Raw genomic sequence first — 19803 nt, 5'->3', positions numbered from 1 at the left:
TCATAAAATGACTTTGAAATAAGCTTACTTTGTCTTTATTCACAAATGTTGAAATGTAAAATGTTCTTTTTAAATGAATAGATTTTATTTTTAAATGACTTGGTCCTATTTACAGGGGGTGGCTGCTTCTTTAAGCTTTACTGGATGGGAGATGGGGACATGAAAGATTCCTTTCATGCAAGGGATATACCAGTAAGTTATTCTTTCAAGACAGAATTTAGCTGATTATGAAAAGAAAAAGAAACAGGTGCCTGCCACACTCATGAGTCAAGTTATTGTACAGACTCTTTCAGTGGTATCACAACACCTAGTGTACTATACACAATCCTGAGCATTTAAAAGATCCCATTAATTGTTGGTTAATAATGACCAGATGTTGACCACATGAAGTTGTGAATTCAGTAAAGTGCAGTGAACTCGGACTAAGTACTGTTATTATGTGTCCCAGTCCATGTAGCTGTGAATGGGTACCTCATAAGGATTGATGCGTCTGGTGGCTGCAAGAGTAATATACTCTCTAGGGAGTTGAGATTGATAATATGATGTGCTGTCTGAGACTTGACATCCAATGATCTATGAAGAAAAACAAAAACAATGGGCCTTTAAGCAGCTGATCTGGGCTGTGGTACTATACAAATATTAGCATAATAATAATCATGATAAAGCTACATATAGATCTACTGCCACACAAGAGCACGTCACAAAAAACATCCTTCATTACATTAAACATTTTCAAAGACTCATAAATTATGGGTCATGTGCAGCCAACAATTAAACGCTCACATTTGTTTGACTGGACACATAAATACAACGTGGAAGATCTTGTTTTTGTATGGTGATATCCATGCTAACTTGGTGGTAGGTAAGCTCTAAACATTAATAAATCTGAATATTTGTTACTATACTAAACTATTACTAATATTTGTTATTATACTATATATTCTTTTTCATGTTGTCCAGGAATGGCCTGAGTTCAAGTACGAACTGGTGAACTTAATGTTTGGTCGGAACTACAGTGTCCAGGTTCATACCTTTGACAGATTTTATAAGGTCAACAGTAAGCCTGCAACAATTCGCTTCCAAACTCTCAGCTGTCTTGACCACACAAACCATAGTTATGCTATCTGTGGTAAGTATTCACTGTCAACTTTCTTCAGCTTGAAATTTTTCGGAGTAAGTTTTGTTAATCCTGTTGCAGTTAAAATTTTACCGTGGCAAAAGGTAAAAGAAATCCCCACTGAACCAGCAAAGTAGAACATGGACAAGTCTAAAATATGCAATAATATGTATTATTTAGCAGACAAATAGCAAGATTCAATTCACAATAGAGGTTTTCAGAAAGTCTAATGTAACTAAGTCAAATGAATCTGAAGTAAAGAGTCACAAATATAATATCAACTCACCAAAGTCCTTGTTATAAGTGAGAAACGGTTATGCTAAATGTTACTCAGTGAGTGATCTTGAATGTAGTTCGAAAATGACAATCAGGCAAAGAGGTAGACAGATGTAGGTAGCTGAATGATGACACAACTCCTGTATAACTCTGAATGTAAGTCTGTGTGTGTCCTAAACACAACAACCAGCCTATGTATACAGTCATAGCATTCCAGCAAAGTATGGAATCTTCGCGCTTTGCCTTGAGTTTACCAACAGTCAAAGCACACTCATGCTCAGAAGACTGCCCAAAGGGAGGCAAGTCCAAAGTGCTACCTTAAAAGGCATGCCGCTAAAATACTATTACTGTGATTTGAAATGTGACCCATAATAACTATCACTCAAAACTCTAAACATTCTGACCCAATAATAACTATCACTTATCAAAAATAATACAAATTACAGAAAACACACTCTTGTAACACTCTCGCCCTTGTTAAGAGAGTTTGTTTTCTGTAGTTTGTGTTATTATTGGTTAAGGGATAGTTATTATTGGTCACATCTCGTATTCATTGGCCTTTGAAGATAGCGTTTTAGAGTTGCCTCCCCTTGATGTGTTTTTCCTGTTTGTAAACGAGGCCGATTGCGAAGGTTCCATACTTTGCTGGAATGATCAAGAATCAGTGACTGTGTATGCATAAGGCTGGCTGTTGTGTTGACGACACACACAGACTCACACTTGGTGTTGTGTCATCATTCAGCCTATCTACATCTGTCAGCCTCTTCGTCAAGCTTGACCAATATTCAAGACGGCTTGCTGTGAAAGATTTAGTAGAACTATTTCTCACTGAAAATCAAGACTTTGGTTAGTTGATATGATATTTGTGACTCATTACTCTAGATTATACTCAATTGCATTGTACTAGAAACCTCTATTGTGAATCTTTGTATCTTGCTATTTTTCTGTTCAATAGATAATATAGAATATTTTAGACTTGTCTGTCTGAATATTTGCTGGTACTGAGGGGATTTCTTATACCTCTTGTGACAGCATTTATTAATCAGAACAAAATTGGGGGAGAGAATTCATTTGACATTTGAGACCTATTGTGAAATTTATTTGAAATTTTTGCAATTTTGCAACACGTTAATTGTTGAGCCAGCAAAATGGTGTTTGAACTTGCGAGGTTTGTATTGACCCCTGACCCAGAGACAATTTTGTTGCAAATTTCTTCACATCTTAAACTTGATGCCAAATCTGCAGAGGTTCAGAAATGCTCACAAAAGGGACAGTGAGACTTTTGTCGAGTTTGCTAGAGAAAAGGAAACATTGTTTGACAGGTGGTGTGGGTCTAAGGAAGTAACAGACTTTCATGGTTTAAGACAGTTAGTTTTGATGGAAGATTTCAAGCACAGTGTTCATGCCGATCTTAAGACTTATTTGGATGCACAAAAGGTTAATGACTTACATGAGATAGCGATGTTAGCAGACGATTATTGTTTGACTCACAAGAGTTCTTTTAGGTCTCCGGGTAATACAATGATTTCTGGCCAAAAGGTCTTTCAACCGGGTAAGACTTCAGGACATGCAGGTTACAGTGGTGTTAGAACAGGTTCAAATTCTTGTGGCAAACAGTCCCATACTTTTCTGTCTTAAGCCTAAAACTTCCAGTGGTTCTGATTCTGTTTGTGCATATTGTAATAAGCCAGGTCATTTGATTTCTGCATGTTACATACTGGAGTTTAAAAATCAGGCTGTAGGTTCCCCAAATGCTTTTGTGTTCATTGCACCTAAGGTTTCTTTCCAGACTCGCTCCTAGTACCAGATGTCAATTTATTGATTGGTAATGATCTTATGGGGGCCACAGTTGGTGCTGATCCAATTGTCACTGTTTCTATGGAGAGTTCAGTTAGAACAGAATAGTTGGAGGATAAAATTTCCTGGGATTTTTCCTTCTTGTGCAGTAACTTGTTCAATGTCGAAAGGCATTTCTTCCAAGAGTTCTTTGATGAATGATTCCATTTATGATTTGTCAGGTACTTTCATGGATCATTCTTTGTATGAGGTAGAGACTGATGACTTATCTTCTCAAAGAGTAGTAACGTTTCGGTTCTTCTTGATAAGTCTGATAGTTTGATCACATTCTTTCCAGAGAGCAGCATATTAGTAAGGTTGTTGAAGTGCAGAACATGGCTAGTGAGGCTGTTTCTTTTGAGGAGGTTAGCAAGGTTCCAGTTTGTTATTACTTCAAAGATGGTGTTCTGATGAGGAAATATATCTCAATATCTCAAGTACTAGCAAAAATCAAACAAACAACAATGCTACAACTTTGGTCGCACCTTACTGGCCAGCGTGAATGTGGTTTCCCTCACTCATTCAAGAACTTGGAAATCCAACAATGAAGCTACCAAACTGGTCAAACCTGTTAGTACATCCACACACCTAAACAGGCGCACAAGAAATACAGGAATATTTCAGTTACACATATGGATTGTATCAAAGCATTCTACAAGAATGGCACAAGCAGTTACTTAATGCACAATGTCAAAAGGCATTTCTTCCAAGAGTTTTTTCATAAATGATTCCATTTATGATTTGTCAGGTACTTTCATGGATCATTCTTTGTGTGAGGTAGAGACTGATGACTTGTCTTCTCAAAGAGTAGTAACTTTTCGTTTTTTCTTGGTAAGTCAATGTATATTATGCAGAGGATTTATTGCATTGAAAGCTTCTCATCCTCAAATAGAGGAGTACTATGTCCTCTACAACAAACAAGGCTATTAAGAGGTTCAACTCTTTCAAACTATCTAGCAGCACTCAGTACAGTTATATCTATGAAATTAGGCATCAAACTGACCAAAGTACCTGAATTACTTGCAATACTGTGCTCATTCAATTGGAGGATCAACAACATAAATTCAAATTTAAGCATCTGTTTATTCCACTGTCTGCAGAGACATCTATAAAAATCTCAAGAATGACAGTGTCAGTCTAGATAAGAACCGTTATTTTGCATATAATGCATATAGATCAGCAGAACTCAAGCCTCCACAAGTCTCCAATCCAAACAAAGTGAGAACTTTAGAATCTACGCTCGCTTTACATGGAAATGTCTCAGTTACAACAATCATGGAGGGCTGTTTTTGGAAATCAGGCATAGTGTTTGCAAATCACTATCACAGAGACATTGCCATAGAGGACGTCTCAGGCATTCACTAGTTTGGCTTTCTTGTTGAAGGACAACAGTTAACAGTTCCTGAAAGGTGCTAAAACTTATAGCTCACACTTATCACATGACTTGTTGAGAGTCCATGAGCACATCGAGAAAGACTAGCATGAGTGAACATAAACCCTGTACATATTGAGATGGGTGCATGCATGCGTGCGCATGTGTGTTTTTTGCAAGACCAAATGTGGATGTCAGAGCAAATAGATGGTGTGGCTCCCCTCAAGATAGCAGTAAGAATTTTGAAACAGAAAGAAGAGAATTACAGTGCTCCTTGGGGAGGATATTTAGAACGTTTTGCAGTAATATCCATGAAGTGGCATGACCCACCACCTTTTCCATTGGATACTACAGGCAAATAGGCATGAGTGAACATAAGGAAAAGTATACAATGAAATTGATGTTTTATACTTATCCTGACACATGAGGTCAACCCTCCTAGCCTCCCCTTCATGTCACTTGGATTTCCTTGCAAATCCTTCTGTTTGGACTGCGAAAATTATGGAGAGAGTGACTAATATATCTCTCATTTGACCATTAATGGCACCAAATATGGAGGTAAGGGAGGGTACTATGTGGGTGAGTATGATTTTACATCCTCTTTTGAAGAAGTGAACTTCAAGGGATTTGAAGTTTTCACTAAAACTTCAAATAGAAGAGCAAGACAGGCAGAGTGAGGAAAAGTATAAAATATCAATTTTATTAAGAACATTACATGTGTGCCAGTAAGTAGATTATTGGTTTCTAAGTGCCAAACTAATTAATTACTGATCATGCATTCCATGGTTTTGCAAATGCAGCTAGTTAGTGAAATTTGTCAATAATTTGAAAAATCGGAATGTTTATGTCCAAGTTAAGGAATTGGAACACTTGTTGCATCAGGCCATGAAGAAGGAAATCTACTAACATCCAAACACTATAAAAGTATTTAAAAGGGTTTTGAAACATGATTAAGTGCTATATGAGTTGATACTGTATATTATCAGTTCTGTATCAGCATCTTGAGCATGTTCAAGAGCTTCATGAAGCCCATGAATAGAAAAGATTTCATTATAATCTTCAACAGCTGAGGACTTAGGGATACTTTCATCAACTATGATGTTTAGTTCACCAAAAACCATTTTACGGGATCAAGAATGACCTTGAAATGGTCAGGTATCAATAATTGATATACATATTTTTATATAAAAGCCAGTTTGGTTGTATTCTATGAAAGCTTTAAAATTAGAAGTGTCAATTTTAACATTTAAGAGGTTGATCTGCCCCCCACCTAAGTCAATGTATTACCTTATTTTAGTTACATGCAAAAGAACAGCAAGATTTATGGATGTCATCTTTATTGTGAATAACACGGTGTTTCAGATTACTTGCTCCTTCATCAGGTGAATAGTATTCAGTATGAAGGGGCTATGTAAACATACACTACAAAGAAAACATATTTAACAATGTTGAAGACAATACAATACAAACAGGAGGCCATAATTGACAGTATGGTAACTGACTCGATGGAATACAACACAAAGAAGAAGAGACCAGTGATACACCAAATCAACAACATGAGGAGACCAATAGTTCAACCACTCAACAATTTGTTCAGCTTCATTCACATCTCATTCAATAATAGGAGAAATATGCTTTTTTAAGTACCCCTCCCGAAAAAGGGACGATATGTATGAATGGCTTAGTAGACTAGCTGAGGGAACAGATCATACATTGATTGGTGACACCTAATGATTGGGCAGAGAGTATCAGACTAATAAACGTTTAACACCACATGTGATCAACAGACCAAACAGACCAGAACACTCCGCTGATACTCTACAACAATACAGATATGAATACTATTGAAAAATATACAGAACTGAAGAGTTTTCTGATCCCTTCAGTGGTGAAGGAAAGTTAGAAGTGCCCCCTACCTTGCTCTTTTGAACTACAAGGACATTCCAATGATTGATGGTAAATCACCAGCACAACTTCTCTATGGGAGACTGAGGACAAGGTTACTAGTGCTGAAAAGCAGTTTAAATTCAAGAAAGCAATCTTCAGTAGGATGTGCATGCAAACTTAAACAAGAATGACCTAAGGACCAAGTTTCAGACTTTGTGATGGTATTTTAATGAGAGCATATTTCCCATGATCACTTGTACAGAGGTGGGTATTCTATTTATTGCCCATAACGTAACTTAAAAAGAAAAATCACAAAGTGAAAACCACCGGCAGACAGGACTTACGACCTCAAACAGTTGATTTGTGTTCATGTGCATATTAGACCTAACCACAAGCAGTAATAATAACATAACATCTGAAGGATACTGAGAACGATTAGTTGGATCAAAACATGGCTTCACATTTGCCCCTTTTATACCATTGGTTTGTGTAGTCATCAGAACTTTGGCATTGTTTGTAAGTGAATTTCTTAAATGGATGCTGTAGTATCTTCCATACTTAACTTTCTAGTTCATTTCTTTCAAAGACATTTTTCCACTTTTTGACAATACAGCAGTGTTTTCAGATGTAATTGATCTTGTAATTTCTAATTTCTCAAGCAAATCTGAAAGATGGCTTTTGCCAACAATATCATCCCCCTGTCTGAAACTGAGGTCCTTGTAGCACAATATAGACAAAATATTTCTCCCACAAGAACATCTGGCTTCTTTGGTCTTGAGGGGAAAAGCTTCACACCATCTAGGTGCTGATGCATCTCATGATCTGTGATGCCTAAAGGAGCTTGTTAGTTTTTGTGAAAATTCCTCATCCTCAATGACAATATCTAACTCAGCACAATGCTTGTGGAGTTCAATGCCAACATGAATTTGTGGACATTGTTACTGGTCAGGGTCTGTTATATACATATTTGAGTGAGTGAGTGAGTGAGTGAGTTTAGTTTTACGCCACTTTTAGCAATATTGCAGCAATATCACGACGGGGGACACTAGAAAATGGTACCCATGTGGGGAAATGAACCCAGGTCGTCGGCGCTACGAGCGAACACTTTAACCACTAGGCTACCCCACCACTCCCATATACATATTTAAGACTGTCCCATGATTTCATCTATGCAGTTACCATTGTATATTAAAATCAATTAACTTTACAAAATAATACAAATGAAACACATCAACTAATTGATGATGTAAGATGATGGATGATAGGCATGATGTGTTACCATTCCTGTAGGAGACATTGTTCCAGTTATTGAGTGGTAGTCCCCTCAGCTGTTTATCCAGTTTGTCCCACAAGTGATTTATTGGATTCATGTGAGGAGAACCTGCTGGTCATTCCGAAACGTTACTCGTTTGTCAGTGACTTATTGTATAAGGCCTGGTATTATTATGCTGGTGGACAATGCCACGATCTTGTTGCATGGTAAATAGCAGCAGAACTGGACACAAAACTTCACCCCAGGTTGTGATCCTTTACAACAGAACACATGTAAGCTGGTTTTTTTCTAGGCCTTTGAAATTCTCTTTGAAAACAAATATGATTATTCATTGATGTTCTTGCCTTTTAATTACAAATCCAGGTGAGCTACAGTGCCATGGCAAGATCTGTATTCATTGTACACTAAAATAGTCTCATTGTCTCATCCTTATTCAGTTTACTTTATGATGCAGAGCCTGATCCAGCCCGCAACCTTACAACAAGTATAAGCCGGAAATTCATGGATGCTGAAGGAAGACTTTCTGCTAATGTGACGTTATCATGGTTGCCGCCTATGTATGTGACCAGTCAGAATACAATCAGTATGTTTGTGATCACATGGCATAAGAAGCCACCCTTGCCTTACAGTGCACAGATTGAAGCTCACCATGGGGAGGTAAAACTTTCAGGGGTAAGTCATTTTATATGGTTTTATGTTATTGTCCGGGAGGAATGTATTGCACACTTTTATTTAGTATGTATGACATGATGTTTACACTGACAGTCTTACAACCAACAGTAAAATAAAAAACACAGTTCAGTCAAAGGGAAGGTTAGATGAGTTGTGTTTTCAACTTGCCCAACACTAATATCTTCTAAAGTCAAACTGCATCAAATGGATTCAGTTGATATCATGAGGTGAGAAATGTCACTTCAGTTAGTGAATCACAGTGTTTTAACTCATTTACATACAACACAGGGAATGGTTGTCAAAATACTACTGATGAGAGGGATTTCCAAAGCTGTTTATGAACAAGCATGTTTTGTGGGAGACGCTTGCACACTTGAAGTCTGATGATTGCTGTGTTCTGACTTATCTGTGGAGAAATGGATTACTATGGATAGGACATGTAATAAGGCAAGGAAAAGGAAATTATCAGATTCTAATTCAGATTCCTCAAAAAGTAAGAAGTCAGCCTCTCAACCTTCTACTTCATCAAGTAAACTGGAGCCTAAAACAAATTCTAGATCTTGATCTACTTTTTCTTCAGGTCAAGTTGATTTGTCAGCTTTCACAGAGCTATTGTCCATCGTCCAAGATGCAATCCTTCCATGATTTTGAATTACGTAACAGAGTGAAAATCTTGGACTTACAGAGGCAAATTGATTTCTCTGGTTCCTTAACTCAAAATGCAGTTTACTCAAATGACTCATAAGTTGACAGGCATGCTAGGTTCCAAGGTCAAGAATCATTCCCTGTCGGGAAGCATGATCCTCCATTGACATAATATCTAATATAAACTGGTTTGCAGCTGGTGTCTGGGCTCTTTTGCTTCTGGTAGTTAAGGATTATTCAGGAGTTAAGAAGGATACCTTGGTAGCTATGTCGGTGCACAAGTTTACTCTGGCTCACTCTTTCCTGGATGTCATGCATCAGGGTGTATCAAATGCTACTCAGAGCCAGGTGTATTCACTCAGCAGACTCGCTGCTATGCAGAGGACTCATAAGCTTAGTTCATTCTGTAATCTACCAGAGTCTGCTAAGGATTTGATGTACCTGCAGCCATTGAATTCTTTGGAGATTTTCAAAGGTCAGTGTGAGCAAGCGGTGGAAGCAAAGGATGCTGTTACTTTGAGAAATCTAGATCAACATTTAGCTTCGACCCTATTGAACCAGAATAGATTCAGATCTGCACCTATGGTAGGAGAGAGGCATCATGGAATGATAATTTATACAAATGTTCATTTAGTACCACTACAAGCATTATACATTAGGATTCAGCAGATATTAAGAAAATATACACATAGAATATTAATTTGATCATGATCAGTAGTAGCTGAGAGAAATATTATGATAAAGGTCTCAGGTCCAAATGAGCGTACCAGTGAAATCCCTCATCTAACTGGCGTGCTGGTTGCTTGGGGGAATTAACAAGAAGCTAATTACAATTTTATTAACAAGAAATAGAATAACAAGGGTGGCCACAGAGAGTCGGTACAACCCTCTGGACTGAGGGCTAGAGTTGGTCTGAGTTGGGAGTCTAAACCCTTCTGATGGACAAATGCAGTTGGAAGCTATTTAACTAAACTTGAAACAATAAAAAGGTTGTGGCTCATTTACAGATACAAAATGGGTGTGCCCTATAATAGCCAATGAAATACTGAATTTAGAGAGTGAGGTGTGACCTACTGGAATAACCAGGCAGAGGGGAGTGCTCTTAATCCTATTAATCCTATCTTAAGTGGCATTAATCCTGCTGGCACATTTACTGTATGCTTGAGCTAGTTCTATCCAAGCCTGTTTTAATGTGTCAATTATAATAGTTTGGATTACAATAGATGTGCTTCACTGGGCCATGACCCTAATTAAAAATGTTTTCACAGTGTTGTACTGATGATATGTTTTCTTCTAAGAAGCTCATTAAACTGTCTAGATTCAGCTTTTGTCTTAATGAACGGTTTGCCTAACCGTGACATTTTGAATATCTGAGGCTAAGATTTATGTACAAACATCTTTAAACAATGCACTTGTAATTTTAAACCCTTGTGGAGTTGTAGATCTATGAAATAAGTTCTTGCTTTAAGCTGGTGTCTTCCTTTAAGCTACTACTGATCATGATGAAATTAATATTCTATGTGTATATTTTCTTAATATCTGAATCCTAATGTATAATGCTTGTAGTGGTAATAAATGAATTTTTGTATAAATTATTAGTCCATGATAGAAAGACACCAGCTTAAAGCAAGAACTAATTTCATAGCTCTACAATTCCGAAATGGTTTAAAGTTACAGCTAAATAGTTTAAAGGTCACATGCAACGTAAAACACAACTTTGCAGATTCTGCTACCTTTCGGTATGCAGTTACCGAAACAAATCATAAAAAATGCCAAGTTGAAAAAAAACGCGATAAAAAAAAGCAAAAGAAAAAGAAAAAAAAAAAGTTCAAACGTTTCACTAAATTCCCCCCAGCGTTGGGGGGGAAAACTGGTTTCAACAGCTGTGCTGCGCTGCGTCCATAACGCATGCGCAGTGAATAGGTTCGCGGAGCTTGAAACAGTATGCATGCCCAGCGTCTGAGGTCATGAGCAGTAGTCTAATCTTGGTTGTGTGCACAAACAAGTAAATAATTCTACTTGTTACGTAAACAACTTGTTGATTGTGGTAAGCAGTCTCTGTCACAGAGAAAGCTCAGTGTCTGGTTTATTCACACCTATATGTCTGTCTGCCTGTCTGCTAAAGACAACATGCAATACACAACTTCAATCATTGACCACGTGCAATTTGAACTTAACACCTATCAGACTATACGACATAAAGAAAATAAGTTGATTTATGGCATGTGCACCCGAGTCCCGTGTCTGCCACATTATGTAATTAGGCATGTGTGATACACATGACATTTTTTTATGTCTGTGGGTTGCAAACAAACTACATTCATTTTTTTTTGGATGACTGGATCTGACGGAAACTGGTGCAAACTCTTGTCAGTTTCAAGTCCTGCTTTGTACTTGGACGAATGACAGATTCTAGCCATGCAGTAGTTTACCATCTCTACTGACATGATTTTTTTTTGGATCGTGCGCAAATTCAGAGAACATGTATTTTCCAAACCCAACATCTCTATATACATTCTTCATGGATAACTACTTCTTTTCGTGTATATGATTTTGTTTGACAACAGTATATGAATCCATACTGAAACGATGCATCAAGGACACAGAAAGAAGTTGTTATCCATAAAGAATCTTACTTTCATGTGACTGGCTATACTTCTAAAATGCCCATCAAACAGATCATCTTTCTGTACACACAATGAACCCTCAGCATATCAGCAAATGAAGCAGCCAATTGGAAGCCGTCGTTACACTTGAGTGCATATCCACCCGCTATGACTGGGTTCGGTCTCCCGAGGGCTTCGTTTTGGGGGAAGTAAGCCCAAGTACAAAATATTGCACTTTTGAATCGCGATTGTACGCTTATTTTGTTTATTTGTTTTTTAAAAGCAGCAATGTATATTATATGTCGTGAATAGTGATAAATGTGTTTTAATTATGTTTGACTTTTTGGTTGCATGTGACCTTTAACTCATTAAGCCCTGGAGCCGCTCCACTGCCCAACACCTGGCACCCCTCGCTGACTGCCTGATTGCTGCGACGAGGCTAATTAGTGCTAATCATGCCTGATTTCCCTGGCAGGTCTCGGATATGACAGGAAACTGTCTAGTCTCACAAACAAGTACTGATTATTTAATTGTGTCGTAAAGATGTAAATGGAAAAGAGGCCGATGTGAATACATATGTTACAGCATTTCATGTAATTTATTACATGTGTCTCTTATACCCCTTTGCCAGTGTGTGCTGTATTTTTATCAACACCTACGCGGTCTTTGTACGTACGAGATGAACAAATATACAAATTCCTCCTGTCTCTCTCATCGTATTGACTGAATTATAATATATTATTTACAATAGAGTTTAAAAAGAGAGAGAGAGAGAGGGGGGTTACTCGCATTATAATCGTCTACATTTTTTGCCAATACATTGCTTGTGCTTACTGACTATTTCAAGGAAAGTATCAATAGGTGTGTAAGTAGCATGGAGCATATAGAGATTTATAGTTTGTCACTTTGTTCATCTTAACTTAACGCTGCAAACATACATCACCATTCATACACATACATACTGCATGATACATTTATCATTACTCGATGCTAAACAAAGCTTCCCGTCATGTGATGGGATAAAATATCCCGAATGTAACGCATTATATCTCAGTTACTCATTATATTGGCTGATACTTTGACCAATTGTATCGTGAGAACCTGTCAAAAAGGAAGGGCAAGGTGACGGGGCGTGGCCTAAATTTCTGTAGGGCACGTTTGGTCACCCAGATTGGATACTTTGATTTTTCATTATATTGTTGACCAGTGGATATGTTGTGTTTTGGTTGTATATTCTAACTATCATGTAACAATTTGTGTATTGTCTGATATCGTATCGCTATCAAGGTTCACCAGATTGCACCCATATGTGCATACACAGTACAGAGAATGACGCGAACGTAGCAAAATCAAATGTCCGACAAAATAACAACACATGTTTATTTTACGCTTGTCCTGGGACAGTCCGTTCAATAAGGGAGTAGGGGTGTGGCTACGTATAAATTCTACCGGAGACTGTTGTTTCAAGACCAAAAGTAGTGCTAAATAATCTTATTACTCTAGTCTGAATGATGATAAGCAAGGGTATCAATACCATGACTAATATGCTATCCTGCTTTTACTGATGATGGATCAACAGAATTAGTTGCTACACGTGATGATTACAGAGAGGTGTCAAGAAACATTCAATAGCGCATAAAGTAAGGGATTATGTAAGTGTGTCTTTCTTCACACATGTTTGGAATCTTTGTATGTAAGACATACTTAAACCAAATGGTATCCCTCTCATATTATTGTGTGAGATTAAATTGTTCAAAACATCTATGTCAATGGCAGTAAAGACGAATTTACGCACATGCATAATAATCTATGAAAGAAGCGTTTTCGCTGATACATTACTAGTGTATGCTGAATATTTTAAGGAAAGTACTAATAAGCTAGTCTTACATATAACAGATTCACAGTTTGTCGCTTTGGTTAATCTAGATTTAACGCAGAAAATATACGTTATCGCACGAACATACATGCATACATATTGTATACTGCTATTCCTTGCACAGTCAAAGGGTCATGGGGTGGGTGTCATCAAAGTTCCCGAATAGGTCGTTTTGTATCTTAACTGTTCAATATACTCCCTGATTTGTTATCTATGACCAATCGTATCATGAGATACCTGTCACATTGGAAATGACAGGTGATTGGGCGTGGGCTAAATTTCTGAAGAGTACGTTCGGTCACAAGACAGCTTGGATACAGATTGACTATTGGTTAGATCGTTGACCAATCGATATGCTAGATTTCGGTTTTATCAACTCTAGCTATCATGAAAAGTTTGTGTATCGTGAACATACATAATCGTAAGGATGCCTGAAATGTACATGTAGAACTAACAAGCAATTTGACGAGTTTATTTTTCTTTGATGCGCTCAAAGCGCTACAATCCCATTATTTTTACCCCGGATAACCCAATCCAACCATTGAGTAGAGATAGTATGTATTTGCATATAGTTTTTGCGCACACTACTTGTACATCAAACATAATGGCTTGCTGAACATTTCAATATAATCGGCACATTGTTACGAATAAATATCATAATTTAAGTACGTGTATTATAGAATTAAAAAAAAGTAACACGATACTGATTTATTGTGAAGTATACACTTGAAGTTGAATCTCCCCAAATATTTATGAAGATGGGCATACCTATATTTGTTTTGAAAGCAAACGAGGTTCAGAAGATTGGCAATGGGCGTGACTCCACAACACAAGTTGTCCAATGATGTAACATTGGATGTAACAAACATTAGTTTGTTTTACACTTGTCACGGGACAAAAGTTTACCTGGACATGCATTCGGCCAGAGGCTGTTATTTTGAGGTTGAAAGAGGTGTTCACATATCTCATTTAGTGTTGTCTGATTGAATGATTATACACATCCATTCCTTAACTGATATATTATCCTCCTTTTACTGACGATGGATCTGATACACGTGATCATTACACTGGATAAGATAATTACAGAGATCAAATACAAACGTTTCTTACACAATGTTTATGTAAATTGCATTGAAAAAACACATTTCAAATAAGCATGAAACATCTTGAACAAAATACCCCAGTTACCTTTGTATGGTCTATGTGTGCTATATATATATATTATGAGTAGATGCAAGAGTTATCACTTCATATTCGATTATTGTATTATTGTCAACTTTAAAAATCAATAGTCGCAAATGAATTAGGTCTAAATTAGTAACTTGGTTTATTTCAAATATACACGAACATGAGTGTAATACAGTATTGCTATTTATGTCTCCGATTCATTATATGAACTACTACAATGAATGAATGAATGATTTAATTTAGAAGAAGGTTTTGTAACCTTGTCACCGTTAATTCAATCAATGTGCAAACATCTTAGTATTTACTCCCAGTGACGAGAAACAAACACGTACCTCCTGTAACAACATCTCATAATCCCTTTTCTCGCAGACATGTGTTCATTTGCCTGTATAAGCCCCCGACATTGCAAGCAATTGTTATCAAAACACATTAATAGTTCTTCTGATTAACACAGAAAGTAACCTCTCTCGTAAGAAAGGCTAATCTTGGATCATTACTGCTAAATTGATTGAAATTATAGGTACAGTACGAATATAAAATGTAAAACCCCCAATACGCGTCTCTCGCTGAATGAGAGGTGCTTTCCATAACCCCCCATATGCGTCTCTCGCTGAATAAGAGGTGCTTTTTATTACCCCCAATACGCGGCTCTCGCTGTGAGAAGCTAATTAATTTGCCGCATATATGCGGCTCTCGGCCTTAATGAGTTAAAGATGTTTGTACATTAATCTTAGACTGAGATGCTCAAAAGGCCACTGTTAGACAAAACTTTGAAGTAAACATGTCTTCAGTATAACCTTGTGCAGACATTTTAAATTAGGGTCATTAAGCCATGGCCCAGTGATTGTAATCCAAGCGATTAGAACTGTCACATCAAAACAGGCTTGTGTAGCTCTAGCCCAAGCATACATTAAATGTGTTGGTGGGATTAATGCATTTGAGATAGGATTAATAGGATTAAGAGCCCTCCCCTCTGCCTTTTTATTCCAGTAGGTCATACCCCACTCTGTATATTTGGTATTTCATTGACTATTATACGGCACACCCATTTTGTACCATTTAATGAGCCATAATCTTTTTGTTGTTTCAAGTTAAGATAAATAAGTCACCAATTCCATGTATGGAGGAGAAGGGTTTAGACTCCCAACTCAGACCAACTCTAGCCCTCAGCCCAGATGGTTGTGCCGACTCTCTGTGGCCACCCTTGTTATTCTATTTCTTGTTAATAAAATTGTAATTAGCGTCTTGTGACTTCTGACTCTCCTGACTCTCAGAATATCCCTTGCTCTTTGGCTATTTAAGGCAGTGATAAGTCTCCCATCGTAGCTTTTCTTTATCACAGACGTATATCCATCCGTGGTTATCTGGATGATTTTCTAGTCATGAATACAATCACAAACAAACTGATAAGCCAGACAAAACTTTTAATTCATGTGTTTACGCATCTTGGTGCCTCATTTTTGTCATCATTCTCAGGATATCACATACTACTCTGACACTTCAGCCACAAGATGGGGAGTGCACATGGACCACTAGCAAGTTCAAGGCACATGGTCTCCACAGGAGAGGGTATTCCACATCAATGTATTTGAGATGCTAGCCATTGTAACTCACTGGAGTTGGATTCGGTACAGCAAGAGTGTCGTGCTAGCTACAGACAATTCGATAGTAGTGGATTATGTGAACAAGCAGGGAGGAACCAGACAGATGAGTCTTTTGCAAGCCACACAATGTCTATTTGCCATTGCTGAGGGTACCAGATTCAAGATTTTACCTAAGGGGTGCTCATATTCCCAGATGCTTCAGCACTCCTGCGGACAATTTATGATGGCAGGACATTGTCATACCCACAGAGTGGTGCTATCCAGAAATCACTCCAGCAACAAGGTTTTCATGATGGATCACCCCTGGCAATTACCCAGTCTAAATTAGACCCTCCACAGCAGCATTCTACAATGCAAAACGGAATCGATTTGTCAAGTGGAGAAGAGACAAAGGACTATTGGATTACTCAGTATCTTTCCCCAGGATTGCGGATTTCCTCCTATTCTTGAGAGATGTCAGGAAACTAAGACATTGCCATTCCTTCAGTTTATGATATTGAAAGATTATCATTGGAATCTAACTCTGCTCTTCATATATTGATCAGATCCTTTCAGATCTAGGATGCCAAGTCTCCAACCTTCTTTCCGTAATGGGACTTATGTTTAGTTCTGAGATATCTGGTGAGAGCTATTGAACCGATGCAGGCCACAAGCTTAAAGTTTCTATCATTTAAGTCAGTGTTCTTGCTGGCTCTTGCAACAGCCTCCAGAGTATCGGAAATTCATGCCTTGAACCTTAGATGAATAACATTCTTTGAAGGTTACAGTTATTTGTAACACATTACCAGAATTTGTAGTAAAAAATTAGTCAGCTGTTAGCAGACCTTTGGGACCAAGGACCACCTCCAGAGCAGACAGATCAAGATTATTATGTCCTCTTCGTGCTTTCTGATGGTACATTCAGAGGACCATTACCTTCAGGAGAGGTCGTCTGTTTCTTCTGTGTAAGCAGAACATTGACTCAGAAGTTTCTAAGAACACCATTTCATAATGGCTCAGGAAGACTGTTACCTTTGCATACAGAGACTGTGATCAGGAGACAATAGAAGTTTTCACCTCATGAAATTATTGCACTTGCTTCATCTTTGCGGACATAGAATTTAGTTTTGGTGTGAAAAATAGTATCTAGTTGTCAATGGAAAGCATCAAATACTTTTATGGACTTTTACCTTAGAGATGTTGCGGCATCCTTAGAGTGTCTACAAGACTAAGGGCCTTTAGTGGCGCACAACAGATATCCTCTGCCTGACCTTTTTCGAAAAAGGAGGGGAGGGGGAATGTGTATGTGTTCAAGTGGAAGTCTGAGAGTGGTTCACAAGTTGGGACATCCTGGATCAATAAAACTTCAGGACTTTGAATATTGGATACTAGTGTGGAAAGATTCTCATGAAGATCTACAAGATTATCTGGTCAGAAAATAAAATTACATCTGTTAACATCTAACTGTGAAGGGTGATGGTCTTCACAGAGCATATTTGAGATTTTGAGAGGACTATTAGACTTTGGGAAGTCGTTCTAGAGGTTACCATAGTAGGGGTAAGTTAGTAAGTTATTTAAGGACTGAACTGTAGTTATGTCATAGACTGGAAGTGATGTAATAGAAACGCAAGTGATGTGATTGACTGGTATGTGAAGTCATTTTTATTGACAGTGATGATGTAAAAACATTAGGTGGCGTTGTAATTTTTGAAAGTATAGTTGGAACAAAAATAAGTGCCATCATGACTTTTCAGGGCTAGGATAGGTTTTTGGGAATTAAATAGAACATTTTCATTGATTACGATATAATTCTGTTATTGATCTAATTTCTCTCCAATTATCTCAGAATCTTCCTGCAAGTTAACTTCCTGTTCTGGGTGTATATTAACAAGATAAAATGGAGGCGGGAATATTGAACAGTAAGTTGCCTAAGTCATAAAATGACGTTCGAAAGAAAATACACAATCAAAAATTTGGTCAAATAGCTCAAAATTAGCAATTTTTTAAAATATAATTCCATTGTTTATTGAGGCACATGGTCAAACATAACTCCTCACAATAAAATGAAACTTTAAGCGTGAACATTATTGCCTTATGGTACTGTCAAAAATGCATGGGGTCCAAATGACACATTTCATTATTGCAGATGAAAAGTTCATTGTTGATTACCAGACACCCAAATGTCACAAAACAGGTATCACATTCAGTATCTTGTATGGCCTCCTAGGGCATCAATGCAATCCTGTATTCGTCTCCTCGCCTGATGACGTCATTTGGAATTCTTGCCCATTCCTCAAGGAGAGCTTTTTCAAGCTGTCATACATTAACCGGCTGCTGTTGCCAAAATTGGAGCTGTCTTCCGCGATGGTCCTATAGATGTTCAATGGGGTTGAGGTCAGGTAAACAAGCGGGCCATGGCAATACATCAGTATCATGGTGTTGAAGAAAGTCTGTGATGATCCTGGCTGTGTGGGGTCTGACGTTCTCATGCTGGAAAAGAATTCCTTGATGTTGTCACATGAAAGGCAGTACAACAGGTCGCAACACCTCATCACAGTATCGCTGGGTATTCAGATTGCCATGAATTGTCACTGAACATGTCTTCTGATCACCACAAATTGCTCCAAAGACTGTTACGAGTGTGCATTTTCTGTATATTTTTGTTATTAATTAAGTAATGATTATTATTGGGTCACAATGTTTAGTGTTTTGAATAACAATTATGATGGGTCACATTTTGTTTTAATAGATGGTCAATACTTTTAGGATTCTGGTTTTCTTGAATTTATCTGCTCCTAGTTTTCAATGTGTTTACTTCCAGGAGACTTATTCTAGGGCATTCTACAGTGTTGACGATGTTCATTTGTGCCCGAACTTTCAGGAATCACTTAGTAAATATATATAAAGGCTGGTTGCTGTGTTGAGGGCGACACTCATTCATATTTGCCAGAGTTACATCACTGCCATGCTTGATCATCAAAACCCGTCAATGCCTGACCTACATTATCTGCTGTCACACTGATTGCAGTGTTGACATTCTGCATACTTGATTACCTCTCGTACTGAGACTTTGGTGAGTTTGCTATATTGTATTTTTGTGACCCATTGACTTTTGTCTCTTTTGAATTGTATTTGTCATCAGCATTGTTATATTGACTTGTGACTTTGTATACCTTGCTCTCATTGTATAATAATACAGAATTTAAACGTTAACGGTTTGTCTTTGTTCTGTTTTGCTGGTTCACGGGGGATTTCTTAAATTGTTGTCACGGTAAATTCTTAACCGTAACAAGACCATAACACTACCACCACCAAAGGGGGGAATATCTGGTTTACAGTTTGGTGCCAACTGTTATCCCTGATGCTGATACACCCTAATTCTACCGTCAGCATGAAACAGATAGAATCTACTCTTATCAATGAAGACAACATGTACCCAGTTACGACGTTGCCACAGATGCACAGGCCTTGT

The 19803-nt window shown here is 37.7% G+C and overlaps 1 protein-coding gene across 2 annotated transcripts in view; it reads left to right on the top strand.

The window, feature by feature from the left end:
* LOC137265813 (tyrosine-protein kinase receptor torso-like) overlaps positions 1 to 19803 on the top strand; it is a 504354-nt gene that overhangs the window by 256803 nt on the left and 227748 nt on the right. For both annotated transcript variants that reach the window (XM_067801275.1, XM_067801276.1), the window contains exons 9-11: positions 116 to 192; positions 961 to 1129; positions 8216 to 8433. In XM_067801275.1, coding sequence (XP_067657376.1) covers positions 116 to 192; positions 961 to 1129; positions 8216 to 8433 — 464 coding nt within the window. The remainder of the gene's footprint in view (positions 1 to 115; positions 193 to 960; positions 1130 to 8215; positions 8434 to 19803) is intronic.

The sequence above is a fragment of the Haliotis asinina genome, chromosome 15 (genome assembly GCF_037392515.1).
Source record: "Haliotis asinina isolate JCU_RB_2024 chromosome 15, JCU_Hal_asi_v2, whole genome shotgun sequence".
Taxonomy (NCBI): domain Eukaryota; kingdom Metazoa; phylum Mollusca; class Gastropoda; order Lepetellida; family Haliotidae; genus Haliotis; species Haliotis asinina.
This window is presented reverse-complemented; position numbering and strand designations above follow the sequence as displayed.